The sequence below is a fragment of the Quercus lobata genome, chromosome 5, assembly GCF_001633185.2.
Source record: "Quercus lobata isolate SW786 chromosome 5, ValleyOak3.0 Primary Assembly, whole genome shotgun sequence".
NCBI lineage: Eukaryota > Viridiplantae > Streptophyta > Magnoliopsida > Fagales > Fagaceae > Quercus > Quercus lobata.
Window position 1 is genome coordinate 36,897,803 of NC_044908.1, and position 19,793 is coordinate 36,917,595.

The 19,793-nt window shown below is 37.1% G+C and overlaps 2 protein-coding genes across 2 annotated transcripts; both read left to right on the forward strand.

The window, feature by feature from the left end:
- Positions 1-5,956: 5,956 nt before the first annotated feature.
- Positions 5,957-9,018, forward strand: LOC115990416. The gene is made up of 2 exons (XM_031114251.1): positions 5,957-6,851; positions 8,765-9,018. The coding sequence occupies exons 1-2, from the start codon at positions 5,957-5,959 to the stop codon at positions 9,016-9,018; spliced, it is 1,149 nt and encodes a 382-aa protein (XP_030970111.1).
- Positions 9,019-18,250: 9,232 nt separating this feature from the next.
- On the forward strand, positions 18,251-18,958 carry LOC115990417. Its single transcript, XM_031114252.1, has one exon. It carries the CDS (start codon positions 18,251-18,253, stop codon positions 18,956-18,958), a length of 708 nt encoding a protein of 235 aa, XP_030970112.1.
- The last annotated feature ends 835 nt before the right edge of the window (positions 18,959-19,793 follow it).

The window sequence follows — 19,793 nt, forward strand, 5'->3', positions numbered from 1 at the left end:
TTGAATGAGAAGAAATTTCCACAAAGTTTGATGAAGCAAATCAGACTATTGGAGCACTGAGATTTGAGAATAATTTCTTGGCTGAGAAGTCCAAGAAGCTTGAGGCAAAACTGTTCCAAGTCAGAGCCCAGTTGGAAAGGACTCTAAGTGCAAAGCTCGATGAGATGCTTAGTCTTCAGAAATCTACTTTCGATTGAACCGGTTTAGGGTATGATTTCTCTTCTCCTAGTATTGCTTTTGCTAGTACTACTATTTTTGGTCCTCTTGCTAATAATATTGAAACTAAGAACAATGATGTTAAAAATGAATTAACTAGTGAGAACATAGATAAGGGCATATCTATTTTAGGAGCACCCTCTAAGTTTGATAAGAAAGAGGTTAAAAACCCTAGGACTAAGAAGGGAAATACTTAAAAGCCCAAACAGGAAAAATAATATTTCTATCATCACTGTGGAGCAGCCGGATATACTCAACCTAATGGCTATAAATGGTTTGCCACTTAGCAGAGCAATAGCATGATCTCGTCAGGAAATTAGAATTAGCTTCCATCCTCCTTTGCTCCTCTTGGAGATCTTCTCAAAGCCCTCATATTCCTTTCAAACTTGAACGATTTTAATTCTTCCCCCTCACTGCTGGATCAAGGGTTTGCTAAATGGAAAGATTCTTCCAAGGTATGGAAGGAAAAAGGCTCCAAGTGATTTTGTCACTTTTTCTCTCTCCCCCCTTCTTGTTTTTGTTTTTGCATTACTTGTGTGTTTTGCTTTCGTGTTTTGAGTCAGTCTAGTTCTATGCATTGTTTTGTCTAACATGTTTTTGTTTGTTTATTTTCAGTTTTGATTTATTTTATTCTTCATAAAAATAAAATAAAAATTGAAAAATTGAAAAATACAAAAACAATGTGTGTTTGTGTATGTTGGTACTTGTGTACCTTCAATGACCATTGAAATAAAGTCTTCTAAACTTTGTCTCTTATGTAGCTTAGATGAGCATCTCTATGCACAGCTAAGCGAGTTTTGTGGCTTGTGTTTGTGATGAGTAAGATTAAGTAATCTCTTGTGCTTTACACTTGTATCACTCTTTTTGATGGGACAGACTAGAAAATCCTAAGAGAAAGGCATAAATAACCATCTCACCACTGTTGCTTGCCAATTATGAAATGACATTCATATGCTTCATATGTCCAAGGCATTTGCTTCATCCATATGCCTTACATGGTTTTCTTAAAAGAAAAATATGCAAAGAACAAAAGAAGGCAAAAAGAATCAAAATGCTTTATATATGATTGCAAGCGTGTGATGTGGGAGTTATAGGATGTACCTCGAAGGTGATAGTCCCCATCAAACAGTTATGATTGTGTGTGAGTTAAAGTGATTTTGTCATATCTCAAATCATCATAACATGTAGACATTTGTGCAATCTTGCGATGTTTTTCACAAACAACATGCAATATTCTTTGCTACTTTTGATACATGTGTAGGTACAATGTGACTTGACCATCACAAGGAAAGCATGTGCTAATGCATACTCACTAAACTGTCTTAACTTATTTTTGAAATATAAAATTGGTTAGACTTGTTTAGTGTGTGTGTGTGTGTGTGTGTGTTTTGGATCTATGCGCTTGACATTTTTTTTGTTGAGAGATGATTTTAAGAGCTTAAAATGTTGTTTGGATCTTTGGTTGAGTAGCATGCTTGATTGCATTCATATTTGTGTTTTTCTCTTCTTGCAATCTCAATAGCTTCTCGATACCTCTCGATAGCTAGGCTATCTATCGAGACCCTTCAGCTGCTTTTTATCACATTCTTGATAGCTTCTCGATAGCTACTTCGATCCATCGAGAAACATTTTGGATGCTTGATAGCTTCTCTATAGCTACCTCAATCCATCAAGATCCTTTAGCTGTGGACACCTCTTGACAGATTCTGGACAGCTCTTCGACAGATAATACACGTGTTTTTAATTCTTGATACCTCTCGATCCATCGAGAAACTGAGATTTCCTATAAATAGGATCCACGCAATTTCTGTCTCATTTCTCCCTAATCTCTCTTGAAAGAATAGTATCTTTCCTTCTCCCAAACACCCAAAACTCAGTCTTTTCATCTTCCTCACTTCTTTTTCGGTCTTAAGATCCTTGTTCTTCATTTGGTATGATGTTTCTCCCTCTTTATCATGCTTTTCATGATCTTTGACCTAACTTTTAGGGTTTTTGAAATTATTTGAGATTTTTTCAAAACTATTGAGGTTTTTGTTAAGGTTTTGGGATGGGTTTCTATTTCAATGATTTAAAATCATCATGCATTGCATTTCATGAACATTTTAACTATATTTTCATGCATTATAGATGTGTGCTATATATGTTGAATTGTTGTGTGTTATTAGGTTTTGGATTGGACTGAGTCGATGATGTTTTTAAGTTTACATGTCACATGTTCATGCATACGTACCTTCATTTCTATATATTCCTATATATTGATTTGTTTGGTGCTTTTTTGCGTGTCTCTCTTTCTCCCTCTCTCTCTCTTTATTTTGGTTAGTTGCATCATGGCACCTAAACGAAAATCCACTCCATCCTAGAACCCTCTTCATTCTGGAGCATCCTCTTCCTCTGAACCCACTCCTTTTCATGTTTGGTTCCGTGATGAGAAGGCCTGTAAGGACTTCTTGAAGAACTTTTCTAGATGAGGCATTCATTCGGAACACCAAGTCATCCTATCGGACTTTTTCGATATTGACCTTCCCACTGTCATCTACAGTAGGGGTTGGGAGTCATTATGTGGCGTCTCGTCACATGCCCTTCCATGATCATACAGCAGTTTTACTCGAACATGCATGGATTTGATTACTCTATACCCCAGCTTGTCACTCGCGTTCGGGGTATACGCATTGTAGTTACTCCAGATATTATATCTGAGGTACTACACGTTCCTAGTGTCCAAAGATGAACTCTCATCTCTCTTTTGTGAGACACCTTCTTCTTGGGGTGACCATCAAAACACCCCTTGCTCGGGGTTTGCTATCCTTTTACCCACTACCCTTTCCATTTTAGCATTGCACTTATTTGTTCATCCATGCAATTGTTGAATGCATCGATTGATTAATTTGCTACCATGCAATTGTTTAATTTTTTGATTGATTAATTTACTAATCACGTATCCCGCATCAAGTGTGTTAAGCATAAAATTAATCAAGCTATAATTAAAATAGGGGGATCAAAACAAGCAATAGTGTTTCACAATATTGAGCTTTCAACCAAGAAGATTAAAAAAAAAAAAATGATTGAAAACTAGAATATTTTATGTGAACTTTATCTAAGGTTTTTTTGAAAAGTATATAAATTTTGAAATGAGCCCCCCATTAATTATTAACAATTTTATTTGGAAGTAGCAAATTGCTGATCCTTTATCTATACTACTATTAAGGGGCTTCTCCTGATTGGAATCCTCAATTTAGTACCCAAAATACCCTCAAATTCATATGTTTCTAAGGCTTAAATCATAGGGTTAGACATGCAAAATAATTTTAAAACTCCTATTTTTTAGCTAAATTTAAAATAAATAAAGAAGTAGTTTTTTCTCCCATCTCCACATTTGTCACGCCCCAAACCCAAAAGGGCCCAAAGCATGAGAAAAACATCTTAAAGGTACTTGTTGATTTTTCCTTTTTGACAATTAAATCTAAAATTCATTATCAAAGTACCAATATCAAGAATTATCATAATAATTTCATTAATGATACTCCCAAAGTAAGAGATCTATGCAATAATTACAAGGGCCATTGGCCACAAAAGAATGGAAGTTTGAATAAATATAATTACATATCATTAACTTGTCCAATTGGTGGAAATAAAGTCATAACCACTATAATATACAAAAGGCTTGGAAATTTTACCAAGGGAAGCAAGGCAATGAGGAGTTTCTTTGAGTAGAGACGTGGGGTTTTTTCTCTTCCACTTCCTTTACACAGTAGAATTAGAGTGTCCCTTCTTAGAAGGTGCTTTAGTATCTTGGGAGTAATATTGTTATTCCTAGGTTTGTTGGGTTCTTTATCTAGGGTTTTGGGAAACAGATTTGAGTGTGAGTGAGGATGGATGAGTTGGCTCAGTCATGGAATAGGCTTACTCTCTCTGAAAGAGAGGGGTCGGGCTGCTGTTTACTGGATGACGAAAAAGTTGAGAATTTCTCCATTGTTGCAAAGTTTTTAACTAAACGGGCCATCAATATGGAGATTATATCTAAAACTTTCAACCCACTATGGAGAGCTCGAAATGGTTTCAAGATTCAGGCTTTTGGTGACCATAAAATTCTTTTCTCTTTTAACAATAAAGAGGATATGGACAGAATTTTAGAGGGCTAACCATGGAGTTTTGACAAGCATCTGGTGGTGATGAGTCGATATGAAAATGAAATGCCACCTGAAGAAATTCAATTTGTGAAACAAAGCTTTTGGTTCAGGTGCACGGAATTCCATTCAAATATATGACTATTGAGGCAGCAAAGAAAATATATAGCGTGTTGGGAGTAGTTTCGGCGCCAAAGGATCCAAAACTATATGATGGCGGTTATTTTATGAGTTTACAGGTCTCCATCGATTTATCTTTACCGTTGTTTCGTGGGAGATTAATATATGTTGGTGAAGGAGGAAAGCAGGTGTGGATTTCATTCAAGTATGAAAGGTTGCCAAATTTATGCTACTGTTGTGGGTGACTTACTCATGATGATAGAGATTGTGAATTGTGGATTGAGAGTGAGGGCACACTTAAAGTAGAGTAGCGTGAGTTTGGACCACAATTGAGGGCACCCCCTTTTGTTGCAACAAGGAAAAATGCAATTCTTGTCCTTGGTTATTATGCAGCGAAGAAGAAGGTGAGTTTGAGTTCGTCAGCTGATCGTGATCATGGTAAATTTTTAGATTCAGGCCGAGGGAGGATGCTGGAGTAGTCACAAAGTGTAACGGCAGACAAAGATGAGAGCATTGATGATGAAATTACCTCCTCATTAATTCACAATGAGGGGGTCGAAAATAAAAAGGATGACACGGCTGTAAAAGTCAGAATGAATGAGGAAATTACAAGGGAAGTAAAGACTCCTAATGTAACTGTAGCTAACATGGAAGCTAATAATGAGGAATTAAGTTTTGCTAAAGAATTTGGGGCGGCTACACTTTAGGGGCTGGGAAAGAAGTCAGCAAAAAACCCTAGCTCACGTGCCAATTTAAGTTATTCTCCAAAACTTAAAAAAGCATGTGACACTCAAGATGCTAGGGCTCTTCACACGGACTTGTGCAGCCTCTAACTGGAAACGTAAAGAAAGAAGCAACACAGGTGACAAAATAGAAACCTCCAGGTCCATTGGAAAAAAAAAAAGAACAGTAAATACAGAGGCTGAGCAATGCAATTCGAATACAAAAAGGTTTCAAGTGACCTTCAGAGATGAAAACACACATTCAGGAATGGCGGGAGCTGATGTTCAGCCCCGCCAAGAGTAATGAGTTGTTTAGCTTGGAACTATCGTGAGCTTGGGAACCTGTGTACAAGGAAGGAGCTCATTGAAATAGTACGGGCAAAAGATCATGTTGTAGTGTTTTTAGCCAAGACACTTATAGAAGATGCAAGGCTAGAATTTGTTCAAAGTAGTATTGGTTTTAATCATAGATGAGTGGTTCCAAGAGTGGGAAGGATTGGAGGATTGGTTATGTATTGGAATGATTTAGCAAATTTAAAGGTGGAAGGTTCTGATAGGTACTATATTGATGCCGTGATTGATAAAAATTCAGAGAATGAATGGAGATTAATCGGGTTTTATGGTGAACCCAATACAGCTAGAAGACATGAAGCTTGGAGTAAGCTAAGGAATTTAATTTCACAATCGAAGAAGCCTTGACTTTGCGTTGGGGATTTTAACGAAATTGTTAGACAAGATGAGAAACTTGGGGGTGCAAGAAGACCCCATTGGCAAATGCAACAATTTAGGGAGGTGATTGATGAGTGTGGATTCATGGACTTGGGGTTTGATGGCTTGAAGTTTACTTGGAGCAAGCACTTTGAGGATGGAAGATCAATTTGGGAGAGATTAGATAGGTGTTTGGTCACAAATAGCTGGTTCATGAGGTTTGTAGGTTTAAGAGTGTTCCACTTAACTTGTATGTCATCGGATCATGTTCCAATTCTCATCTCACTCTCGGGTTTGATTCCACCGGTTTGGAAAAAATTATTTCGTTTCAAACAAATGTGGCTTTCAAATTCAAGTTGTGAGGATGTGGTGTTCTCAGCTTGGGGTAGTGGGAGTGGGCATGGTGATGGAGGAGATATTTTGAGGAAAGTGGAGAGGTGTGGGAAAGATTTGGGGCATTGGGAGAAAAATGTTTTCGGTAATGTAAAAATGGAGTTGAATCGGTTAAAGAAGGTTTTAGCCAAAGAGGAAAGGGTTGCAATGTTTAGTGGGAACAATTTCCAGGTTAGACAAATCAAGAAAGATATTGAGATTTTACAAGAGAGGGAAGCTACTATGTGGGCCCAACGTTCTAGAGTTCAATGGGCTAACCAAGGAGATAAAAACTCAAAGTATTTCCATTGTTGTGCAACAAAGAGATTCTGGAAGATCACCTTGGAAGAAATTAGAGATGAGGAAGGGGTATGGAAAACTACTAAAGAAGATGTGGGTGAAGTCATGGTAAATTACTACAAGTCACTATTTACTTTTATAGAGGGTAGTGTTTCCGCTAGCATGCTTGAATGTGTGCCTACAATGATTGATGAAGAGATGAATGCAGCCCTATGTAAGGAGTTTGAGGCGTGGGAAGTCAATAGTGCCCTTCAACAAATGACTCCCTTTAAAACGCCTAGACTTGATGGTATGCCGCCGCTTTTTTACCAACATTTTTGGAGCATGGTAAATCATGATGTAACTTCATCCATATTGTCTTGGTTAAATTTAGGTACCATACCATCTCCCTTAAATCATACGTATATTACTCTTGTGCCAAAAATAAATTTTCTTGAATAGGCCCACCAATTTCATCCCATCAGCCTTTGTAATGTACTTTACAAAATATATTCCAAAGTCCTTGCCAATCGCCTAAAAAAAATACTTCCATCCATTATAACAGAACACCAATTAGCCTTCACAAAAGAACGATTAATTTCAGATAACATTTTGGTGGCTTTTGAAACCTTGCATAGTATGAAAAACTATAAGGGGGGCTCACATGGGTATATGGCACTTAAACTAGATATGAGTAAGGCTTATGGTAAGGTGGAGTGGTATTATTTAGAGGGTATACTGAGGAAGATGGATTTTAGGGAGAGGTGGATAAATCTTGTGATGGGGTGTGTGAAAACAGTTTCATATTCTGTTTTGGTGAATGGTGATCCATGTGGGATGATTTTTCCTACTAGGGGGATTAGGCTAGGAGACACACTTTCCCCTTTCCTATTCCTCCTTTGTACGGAAAGGTTGAATGGATTGATAAAGAAGGCTGAATTACAAGGAGGTTTCCATGGCTACTCCCTTTGTAGGAGAGGCTCTAAACTAACACATCTGCTCTTCGCAGATGATAGTCTTATTTTTTGCAGGTCTACTATGGAGGAGTGTCACAAGGTTTTGGATCTATTATACAAGTATGAGGAAGCCTCGGGGCAAAAAGTAAATAGAAGCAAGACCTCGTTGTTCTTTAGCAACTTTGTACCGAAAGAAGTCAAGCATGGAATAAATGTGAAATTGGGGGTACCGGAAATTAGGAACTATGAAAAATACCTTGGGCTGCCCTCTCTAGTTGGTAAAAGGAAAAAAAAAAGAGAGTTTTAACTTTATAAAGGAGAAGGTGTGGAGGAAACATCAAGGGTGGGAAGCAAAACTACTCTCCCAAGTTGGAAGGGAAGTGCTCTTAAAGGCAGTCAGCCAAGCTATCCCTACTTACACAATGGGATGCTTTAAATTGCCGGTAAGTTTTTGCAATGAGATTGAGTCCCTTATTAAGAAGTTTTGGTGGGGACAACGGGGTGATCGAAGAAAGATTCATTAGGTGAAGTGGGAGGATTTGACAAGATCAAAAACCATTGGAGGTATGGGTTTTCGTGATCTTGCCATGTTCAATGACTCTCTTTTGGCAAAACAAGCTTGGCGACTCCTGCATAATAAGTTCTCACTCTTCTACAAGGTATTTAAAACTCGTTTCTTCCCTAATTCTTCAATAATGGAGGCTGCTGATTCAAGGTTGGGTTCCTGTGCTCGGAAGAGCATCCTTAGGGGGAGGGATATTATTAAAAGGGGGGCAATTTGGAGGATTGGAAGTGGGGAAAAAATCAATATGTGGCAGCAATGTTGGCTGCCAAGAAAACATCCTCCAAGGCAACCAATGTGTCCATTAGAGAGTTTTGAAAATTGCACGGTGGATTTGCTCATAGACCCAAACACAAGAACATGGAACGAGGGACTGATTGATGGTTTATTTGTAGAAGAGGATGCTAAATTGATCAAGAAGATTCCTCTTAGCCGAGCTGCAACTAAGGACACTTTGTATTGGCCATACTCCATATTGGGCCACTACACATGCAAGTCTAGTTATATGTTCCTTAAACAAGAATCAGAGATGGAAGCAAGCCAACAAGCCCCACCAATTCATGATAAACAGGGCTGGAAGAAGATTTGGCAGCTACAAGTTCCTTTAAAAATTAAAAATTTCCTTTGGTGTGCATGTCGTAATGTTCTTCCTACAAAATAGGCGCTGTTGAAGAGGAAAGTTATAGCTGACCCAATTTGTGAGAGGTGTCATTCTGTTGTGGATGAGTCCTTGCCCGGAGTTGGGAGAGGTTTGGGGTGTGGGTGAAGAGTGGTGTCGCTCTGAGGTGCTAGCTGCTTTGAAGGCAGTCACTCTTACACGTGATTTGGGCTTTCAAAAAGCGATTCTTGAAGGTGATTCTCTTGGTCTGATCAAAGCATTGAAATCAACAGAGGATAGCCTTTCTCCAATAGGTCTACTGGTAGACGATGTGAAACGGGTTGCTAGTAGTTTTGAATGATTGGTGTATTCTCATGTTAAGAGAAACGACAATGGGGTTGCTCATAGTCTGGCGAAAAATGCATTATGCATACCAGATTTACAAGTATGGATGGAAGATGTCCCATTGCATATTACTTCGATTTTAGATTTGGATGTAATTGTTTCAAGTTAAATAAAATGAGTTAGCTTCTTTCTCAAAAAAAAAAAAAAAAAAAAAACTATAATATACAAAAGAATGTGTCAAGTCTACTCTAGGATATACATTATCTAAATATCTCCATCATAAAATTCCAGCCTCCATCAGTAGTTAGTCTAACAATTGCTAACTGCAAAAACATGTCTTAAAACAATCATTACCTACTCTGAAAATTTTTGCAAAAGAATGGGATGGGACAAAACCCAGTAAGTAGCATAATTAATGGGAGTAGGGGAAATGCAAGTTTCATGATGAAGAACAGTTTGCAAAGTATGTTTTAATTTGGGAAATTTCTAACTGAATACTACAAGATCATTTTCAATAATAGTATGACAAGAATGATTAAATAATGAACACAAGTGTCTCAAAATAATTACCATGAAACTATATACTATAATCTGGTTAGTACTAACAATATAATTTCCAAAGCCATAGTATCTAACATAAGGTAAATTATCACAAAGAAACCACACTACCATATAGATCGATTAGGGGATCCACCCATTCATAACTGGCATGATATTGTCCTCTCTAGTATGCAATCTCTTGGCCCTATGGGCAACAGCCTCACCTATACCCTTAAGGTTTTGTCTCTCCCCCAATAGACAGCAGCCTCACCCACACACAATCAAAGAACCTCTTCCCCATGGGTAGCAAGGAAGAACACGTCATCCAAAGTGAAAGGACACTAACTTGGATCTAATTCCGTTGTCACAAAGACTACGAAAACCAAATTGGGTGATCACCGGGAAAACACACACAACATAGAGTTAAAACAACATAAAGCTCACAAGTATACATGTACTTTCAAATATATAGTTTATATCTAGGTAGTTTCAGAAAAACCTTAAACAATCAAAACTTCCATAAAGTTTGTAAGGTTTTCAACTTAATTCTTTGTCAACAAGATTTTCTATCAGTTTCTCAAATAATACAAGACAAGATAAGCACCTTTAAATTTTTCCAATGTACCATAAAATCCATGAATTCCTTATAAAAGATTACATCATAGTTGCTCATATTTTCCATGTTAACAGTTCATGCATTTCCCTAAATGCAATACCTAATATGATGCACTTTCATATATAATCATATATAGTAGGGTCACAACACAACACTTTTAAAGAAAATATAGTTCTATAAATAATTTTTCAAAATGTGCTTGACCCAAAAAGAAAAACATCATTTATGCAACATGGTTATTTTCCAAAAATCTCATTTAAAAGCTACTTACCTTGCAACCGGTAAAAAGCCTAATTCTCCAAGGTCCAAAGGAGATTAGCTAGAACCTAAACAATATTAAGCAAATCTATGACCGTAAGCATAAAGCTTCTAATTGTATCTATCTACAAATTAGGAATTGCCAAATAAACACTTGATTAGGCAAGCCTAGTATTTAAAATCATCAATAATGTATTCCACTTCCAAAGTTTCTCAACAAATTAATTCACAAGGCATAGACTCCAATTTATACTCATAATTATTCTTTCTAACACCAAAACTTCAACACCTTATAACTACTTCCCACAAGATTTGTATAATATCATCAAGAGACCCATGATACTAAAAATCACTATATCCTCCAAGACTAACAATTTAAATTTTTAACTAGCCCCAAATAATCATTAAAAACTATATTCACCATCTATTTCACATTAAAAGGCTAAAACCCCCCAAATCTTTACCACTTAGATAGCCACCATTGTAAAAATTATAAACCCACTCATCAAATAATTTCACCAATACAAAATCCATACATATAAACACATGAATATCACTTTCAAAGCTCATAAATCACATGGGTATCATTATCAAAACTTAGATAAAGAAAGCCTCTAGTAAAAGCATATAAACCTACCAAAAAGATTAGAAAAATTTACAACAAATAAAAAGGATGAAGATGCTTAGAGGTTCCTAGGGATTTTCTGGTGACCTTGTTGGAAAAAAAAAGATGGTGGAGATGGTAGTGAAGGAGGTACACCAGTGGGAGAGGATGAGAGAGTGAAAGAGAAGTGTTTGTATTTGTGAGAAAATGAAAAAGAAAACAAGTGGAGAGGACCCTTGTTGACCAGCCAAGAGAGTGAGAGTATGAGATGATATTTGTGTGTTAGGGAAGCATATAGGGTGGGTGGGTCATGTGGGGTCTCAAAAATCTAACCACACAATTTTTTTTTTTTTTTTTTTAAATATTAAAGGGTTAGGATGTTACAAAATTTCTCTCTCACGTTAGTTGTCAAGTACTAATACAACTTCTTCTCTTTTAAAAAAATATAAAAATTAAAACTGAATTTTTTCCACAAATGTACCATTTTTTTTATTATCACTAATTTTTTTTTCCTCACTTCCACATTTCTCTCTCACATTAGTAGTCAAGTACTAATACAACTTCTTATTGAAATAAAAAAATAAAACAAACCTGTCATAAGTAAAACATGTAAACCCAAAAATAAAAGATAAAAAGCCTAGTTGCACGCGCGAAGTGCATGTGATGAGGCTAATTAACTTTTAAATGGCAGTTTTTTTGGACAATCAAAACTAGAATAATAGAGTAGTTCCCACAAATGTTATAAAGTTAAGTATTGTTAGTCATGGGAATTGTTGGAAAAACACAGTTTTGTATCTCATACAAAAACACGCAGTAGAAATAAACGGATCTACTTTATTCATGTGAGATAACATGGAACATTTGCATTTTAGAAACAAATGAAGATTGAACTTGGGAATACTTTTAATCTTCACCCCAATTCCACATATGCCCTAGATGTGTGGTTTTTGAATAAGTTCTATATGTACTTGTTTAAGAGAATAAGAGAGTGTCTTGAGAAATCTATATGTTTCTCTTTTAATCATATATATATATATATATATATCTCTTTCACGCACTTGGTAGTTACTTTATTTAACATATCAACTAGAAGTCTCCACTTTCATAAGCAAGACAAATAATCTTAATTGACATGCTATAGTCTTCGTAGATGAAATGCCCAATTTCATTACCTACTACGAACTAAGATTCTGAGTTTACAAAGAACTTGTGATTTATATCTTCTATGACTAAATCACATACTATGCATCTCAAGGACTATATGATAATGTCCAAATATTCATTTTTCCATTTGAAAGTTCAAATAGTGTAAAAACACCCTTGAACGTTTAGACCCCCAAATTACAACTTAACCAATTTAAGCATTATGTCAAACAACTAGTGTGCGGAAAATTAACATAAGCTATAATATGGAATTGGAAAAACTATCTAAGCAAAATTAAAATCACAACCCACAGCAGATAATAAAAGGCAAAGATAAAAGGGAAGGAAAATGCAAACACAAAGACAACACGCGATGTGTTATCGAAGAGGAAACCGAAGCCCTCGGCGTAAAACCTCTCCACCGCCCTCCAAGCGGTAAACAATCCACTAGAAAATGTAGTTGGGATACATGGACAGCAATAGACCCTCCAAGCCTAATCTACCCAGTGCACCTAAGCCCTCCAAGCTTCTTGCTCTAACGAGGTTGCGTCGAACCTTTTTCTTTTCTAGCTTCTCGGATTCTGCTACTAGACCATAGCATCAACCAATGAGGATTGGTTCCTTCCTAACTGCTTCTCAGAATACCAAACAGCCCTCTCACAGTAATGGATATGGTGAGAACAAGGTTTTGGTAAAAAGCCTCTCAAGGGTTTGGCAATGGAGAGGAAGAAAGTTGAGGAATTTGAAGAGGCACTTATGTAAAGATTGTAGATGAATCAATCTTGTTTTACTCTAGGGTTTCTCTCTCAAAATTCTCTCTAGAAGCTCTCTTTCTTTTGTGGGTATAAGGGGTATATATACTAGGGTGAGAGAGGAATGTGAAACGTTAGGATTTTCAAAATAGGGCTGGCTCGCGGCTTGGCCTCGCGACTTAACTGAGTCGCGAGATCCAGTCGCGAGATAACCATATGGCCAATTGTCCTGTTTTGTCCTGTAGTGCTCTAGCTAGCATGACTGTTCACCTTCTAGCATGCTTGGCACGTGTGTTGTGTCTGGCGGCTTGCAGCTGTGAGTTACCCGCGAGGCCAAGCCACGAGTCTCTGTTTTCTTGCACACTCTTGAGAAAACTTCACTCTATCTCACTCACTACCCTTACAACAAACCCACCTAAATACAGGGTTACTAAATGCTGAAATACAAGCAAATTTGGCACGGAATAAAGCCAATTAGATGGTTGAATAAATTCAACCTTACACCATTATTTTAGAAAATAAAACAACTTTATTACTTATAACATAATGTCATACATAGCATTAAAAAATTGGATTTTAGGGCACTAATCCTAATAGGAACGTGAACCCTTTTACCTTGAAACAAGGAAAGAAAGAAAAGAATCAAAGCAGAATGACACCACTAAACATTGGGTGGCTATTAATACTACTCTAATTAGGATTTTGAGAAGAGATGTGAAGGAAAAGGAAAAGAGGCTTAAGGGGTGGCAAAAGAGAGAGGTGAATTGTTCAACTTTTAGGCTTCGTTTAGGAATTCATAAGATAATAGAATGGAATGATCATAAGAGAATGGAATATAATTGAATGTATTTAAGTGAGGAAAATGAATGAAAAAGAAAGAAATTGAATGAAATTAAGTAACCTTGTTTGGATGTTTTTAAAATAAAGGAATGAAAGGTAAGTAACCTTGTTTGAGAGTAACATTGAGGGAAAGGAATGATATTATTTCATAAAAATATTACAATTAGACCCTTATTCTAAAATAAATGGCTAAATATATAGGGGTATTTTAGGAGTTTTAGTAACAAATTCTTTAAGTCTAATTTTATTCTCTCCAATTCTTCTCACTTTTGGAGGAATGAAAATTTGAGGTTTTGAGGGAATATAGACAATTGAGTATCCCCCCTACCCATTCCATTCTCTCCCACTTAAACTCCCAAACAAGGGAATAGACTTTCCACTTCCTCCATTAAAACTCCAAAAAAAGAGGAGGGAAGAATAATCTAACATTATTCTTTTCATTCATTTCCATTTCATTCTTTTCCTTCCTCTTAAATGAGGGCTTAGTGTTGATACCGTATTTTGTTTGCCATCGATTTGAGTGCTAGACCCCGAAATTTTCAAAATATCATATTCTCACTAGGGACCGTGGGAACTTCTAGATCACAATGGTTCAATCCGTTTGGGCATCGGAGCACTCAAAGTGTCCTTTAAGCTCAAAGTGATCAAAATTACCTTGGTCAATGCAATAGACACCTCATTTTGTATCCCTTACAACTCAGGCCACCCATTCCTCAATGATGATGTCACTTTAAGGCCTAAGGTTTATTTGGGCCCAATCTCATAAGATCTTGACATGAGGAATTATTTGTGAAAAAATAAAATTATTTTTGGGAAAGAAAGGCTGTAGGAAACCTTAAGTTTGCATATGCATACATGCATATGCACACCCACACTTAAAGCATGTGTACGCATACTTAGGGTATGCGCACGCATACCCCGAGTATGCGCATGCATCTAGTGTTCCAGAAACTATGAAGTAAAAGCTTTTTGCACATAGGTTCGAGTAGAGTGAGTCCCACATCATCTGGGGGGCTGCCCTACACCCCTATTTTACCATTATAAAAGGCACTCTTTCAAAGGAGGACGAAACATATAAGATTCACTAGGAAATAGTGAATCGAAGTGGGAGTTTTCACACAAAACATCCTCAAGTCAAGTTTTACTTGGTTGGGAACTATTTTGGTCTTGGCCTTTGAGTTCAAAAGCTTACTAACCTTCTAGATTTGTTGTTGAAAGCTCTAGAGAGTTCTTGTGTTGAGGTAAAGGTCCAAATTTTGACTCTTCAATTCTCTTTATTTTTCACATGTTTTATTGCTTTAATATGTTTGTGTTAGTTTAGGTTTTTGTTGTGCTTGTATTTGAAGCATGATAGGTTGTTAGATTTCCTGTTTTGCTTTGTTTTATGTTCTTGTTGTTGGGTTTAAGTTTCTGGGTGTGTATGCGTGCACAAGCTTCATGCATGCGTATGCATACTCGAAGTGTGTGTATGCATACAACTAGGATGCACATGCATACCCTATGTATGTGCCCGCATACTCATGTCCAAAAACCCAGATTCACTTTTCCTTTGTTTTGGCTTGCTTTCTTTCACATGTTTAGCCTTTATTTAGCCAGTTTTTCTTATTTTTGAGTCTATGTTCAATGCTTTAATATGTTTTGTTTTTTTTGTTGTTTAGATAATTGATTAGGGTTTATATTTTGTTGAATGCCTTGTTTACTTTAACATATTGGAAAGCCCTTTTAACATATTGTGTGTGTGTGGGTGGGGTTTAGTACCTAACATCTTCCCGTCCCATACCTAAACTTTGGACATGTGCTCTGGTAAAGATCAATCCTTCCATAAATGCACTATATTTATGGTTCTTAGACCTAATCTACGTGGTTACTCCATTTACACCCTCCACCATGGTCCACCCTAGGCCAAAGTGTACATCCCACGATTGGAAACACCCTTCCAACTCATCGCGGTTGCTTGCGCCCACAGTGGTGACCCCACTGGAGATTAGAGAAGTTTGACTCCAATGTATTCCATGTCTTAATCTTGATAAGGCCTTTTTTAATATTGTTTTGCACTCATGTTCACTTGGTAATTTTGTCCCTTTGCCATGGCTGGTGATGAGTGGAAAAATGGAGGCTTCATTTAGGGCCAAGACTTTTTGAAGTTCATCCCACAAACTTACAATCCATGCCATTGCCTATGATGGGCTATGAATACATTGAAGGTTTGCCACCAATTCGTATGAAGTCCATTAGGCCCAAGGTTGGAACAATGGCCCACCTAGTTGTGAGTGACTTATTGATCTATCCCTTTAGCTTCAAGGAGCTTACCCACACATAGAGAGATCCTAGATCCTATCAAAAAATGGTACGCTTAATATCTCTTGTTTGTTCAACCTTATATATTATGTTCACCTAGCTCTAAAGGACAAATAAAAGTGAAAAATTGGGATGATGACCCAAAATTTATGGCATGTCCTAAGACCTTGGGATGAAAAGAAAATAAGTATCTCACATATAAAAGGCTTCTCCCAAATTTTGAAAGTATATCTTAACTTGAAAGTTTCATAGAACCAAAGCCCATATGCTATCGTAAGTCCAAATCAAGGCCTTTTCGAAAAAGAAAGTCTTGGGCCTAAGGTAAAAAATATGCTATGGACCTAACATCCAAGATCCTACAAAGTCAAATGAATATCTTTATTTTTGAGCCTCCTTGTTGCATGTAAAGGCTAAAATGAAGTGAGATTCATAGGCCTTGAAAGGAAGGTCACAATGTGTTCTAGCTAGAAGGCTACTTCGAAAAAAAAAATTTGATAATGAATGAAAGATGAAAATCCCAAAGGTGTTGAATACATTGTTGACCCATATTTAAGACAAAGGGTTGAATATCTGTTAGGACATATGTGTTTCACTTGTTAAGAACATATGTCATGTTTTTATGTAATTGGCTTATCCTTTGACAAAATGCACTTTACTTGTATTTGGGTAGATTTAGGATGTTTTAAATACTTCAAGAAACCTTGTTTCAAGATCAAGTATTGAAGCTTTCAAGTCTGTTCAAGAAAACAAGTTTAGAGTGCAAAATCATTAAAGCTCGACAGCTGCATCTATCGAGCTTAAGGAAGCTGTTCTTCATTCGGTGTGCTCGACACCTTCTCGACATCTGCTATCTATCGAGGTTTAAGATTTTCAGAATTTCAATATGATTTTCTTGGGATCCGTGAATGTGTCTTTGGGCTTTCTTTTCTTCTAACCCTAGACATATAAAAGGATCAGTTTAAGGGTCGTCAAAGTGTTCACAAGTTGCACAAGCTTTAAGCAAACTCTGTTCAAGCAAATTGTGACCAGAGACGAAGTTCTTGCCCTAATTCATCTCTTTCTCTTGAAGAAGTTGCTGTGTATATGCACCGTAGGGTTTTGTGACCAAGCATCTTCTTGATCTTCATCGCTTGGATGAACTGAAGAACTTTGCAACCAACAACCTTCTTAGTTAGTGATTGAAGTCGCGTACTGGGATCCGCGCAATTGGTTAGTCACGTACTTGGGAGTCGTGCATCAGAAAGGGGAACTGTCACTACAAAACAAGTCCAATTGGGTATTGGGGTAAGGGTTCAACTATAGGTTGGTAAGTTACTGGGATTCCCTTACTTGTAACTGCTTGTTGTGATAATAGTGGAGTTTCGGGAGTGGTGACCTGAAAATCACCCAGTGGGGTTTTTGCCGTTAGGTTTTCCCCATTCGTAAACAAATCACCATGTTATTTATTTTTCGCTGCATTATTAGTTTATTGGTGATTTGTTTGTGCTACCACGCGTTTGCATGATAAATTGATTAATTAATAACTTGGCTAATTAATTAATTAATTTATATCACAAGGGATCATTCAGTTTGTGGCCTATCAGAATATATAAGCACATTCTAGTGAAAGCCTACGAGTGCAAGATGAGAGTGTTATTATAAATGGACCAAGCCCTATGAAATAGGGGGTGAGGCTCATGAGAGGGAAGGGAGCGACTTTGTAATTGGGCATTTGTTAAAATGGACAGAAAAGAATTTTTAAGAGCATCTAAATAAAACAAACTTTTAATTAGGACATGAACTTAATAAGAATAGGACTTATTTTTAGGCATCATTGCACACCAAGACAAAGTAACAAAATTAGGTTCAATAAAGCATACCTCACTTAAAATGGATTGCTTTAAGTGAACCTATCACAGATTAGGTTCAATAAAGCAAAAAAAGATGCTTGACTAAGGTTGATATCATATCTCAAGTAGAAATGGCCACTATAAGTGACGCCACACTCCTAGAAAAGATATACAAGATGATATAAGATCAAGGCAAGGTGCTTGAAAATATGGGGAGTCGTCTCTCTAAGTTGGAGGAAAGCAAGCTCAAAAAGCCTATAAAATGTGGAGACAATTGAGGAAGAAGAAGGGAAGAATGGGATGAGAAGGATAAGGTTAATTATGAGAGGAACAAGTAATTTGAGAAGCTTACCGTGGAAACCGTAGCCATGAAAGAGAAGAGGGAAAAGATGCAATTAGCCTTTCGTAAAGCTCAAGGGATGGATGATTATCTCTACAACATGGGTGGCCTAGGTTCCAAAACTCCTATCCCATTTCCTCCCAAGTTTAAGATCTATGATGCGGAAAAGTTTGATGAAACGGGAGACCCTAAACAACATGTTAGGAGATATATAAGCATATCCGAGATGAAAGGTTTGGATGGGAAGCAAACCTTACATGCATTACCTTTATCACTCACGACAGGTGCATCAAGATGGTACTATAGTTTGGACTCAAGAAAGACCAAGGTATGGAATGAGCTAGTAGAGTTATTTATGGACCAATTCATTTTCAAATCCATGATTGATGTGATTTTGAGAGACTTGGAGACTACTAAGCAAGGTGTAACTTTCTCCAAATACATAACAAGGTGGAAGAGGAAGGCTTCCAAGATGGTCAATAGGCCAAATGAGAAAGACCAAATCAACATGATCATCAAGAATTTGCTTCCAGCATATAATAGTAGGCTTCTGTCATCGCCTATTAGCTCTTTTGGAGAGTTATGTGATTGTAGGTCTAGGATCGAAGATGCCATCAACAATGGACGATTAGAGAAGGGAGAGAGCAAGCCTTTAATCAAGAAGATGTATGGGGGAGGATCATCCAATGCCAAAGCACCTAACCCCATAAATGTGAGTGCCACCATACCTCAATAACCCTTAGCCTACCAAAGCTTCAAAAAGAAAGAGCATCGAGAATTTTTCGACCTAGGAATGACCCTTGCCTAAGAATATAAAATCTTGACCTTCAAAGGATTTCTCAAGCCTTTAGATCTTACACCTATGCCTAATCTCGTACCTCTTACTTGGAACCTGAATGAAAATTGTCACTTCCATCAGAAATCTATCCATAAGAGTGACAATTGCTTCCACCTTAAGCATAAGATACAAGACCTGATAGATAATGGAACCCTCCCAAATCCAAACATCATCACTAAGTCTAATGTTAGGAAGAACCCCCACCCGATTATCACTGAACTCCGCCCCCATATCAGAGTTGTGTCAAGCTCGAAGGGATCAATTGGGATTGTTCTAAGTTAATAGAGGTTGTGGAGATCAACATGGTTGAAATTGAAGGAATTTGGGATGATGAGAATGAAAAGTTGAAGAGTGCTATAGCTGTGTAAAGGACTACCCCTAAAGAAATGTTTGAATTGAAGAAGAGAATCCAATAAGATGATGTGGTCAACATCACTAGGAGTGGAAAGCATTTCAAGCCATTATTTTTGGAGAAAGATCACCTTGGTAGAAACATGGGAGAAGGATCGAGGCCCCTTGGACTTAATGGGAATGAAGAGAAAGAGGAGGATAGGCTTTTAGCCTAACTAAAGAAGACTTAAGCACTTGTGTCTGTTTGGGAGTTTTCTAATAGCCTCTTATAAGCCACAAAGGAGATAAAAGGATTCCTAGGTCGACTAAAGTACATTAGTTGATTCATTGCTAAACTCACTTCTACTTGTGAGCCTATCTTTAAACTTCAAAGGAAGAATGA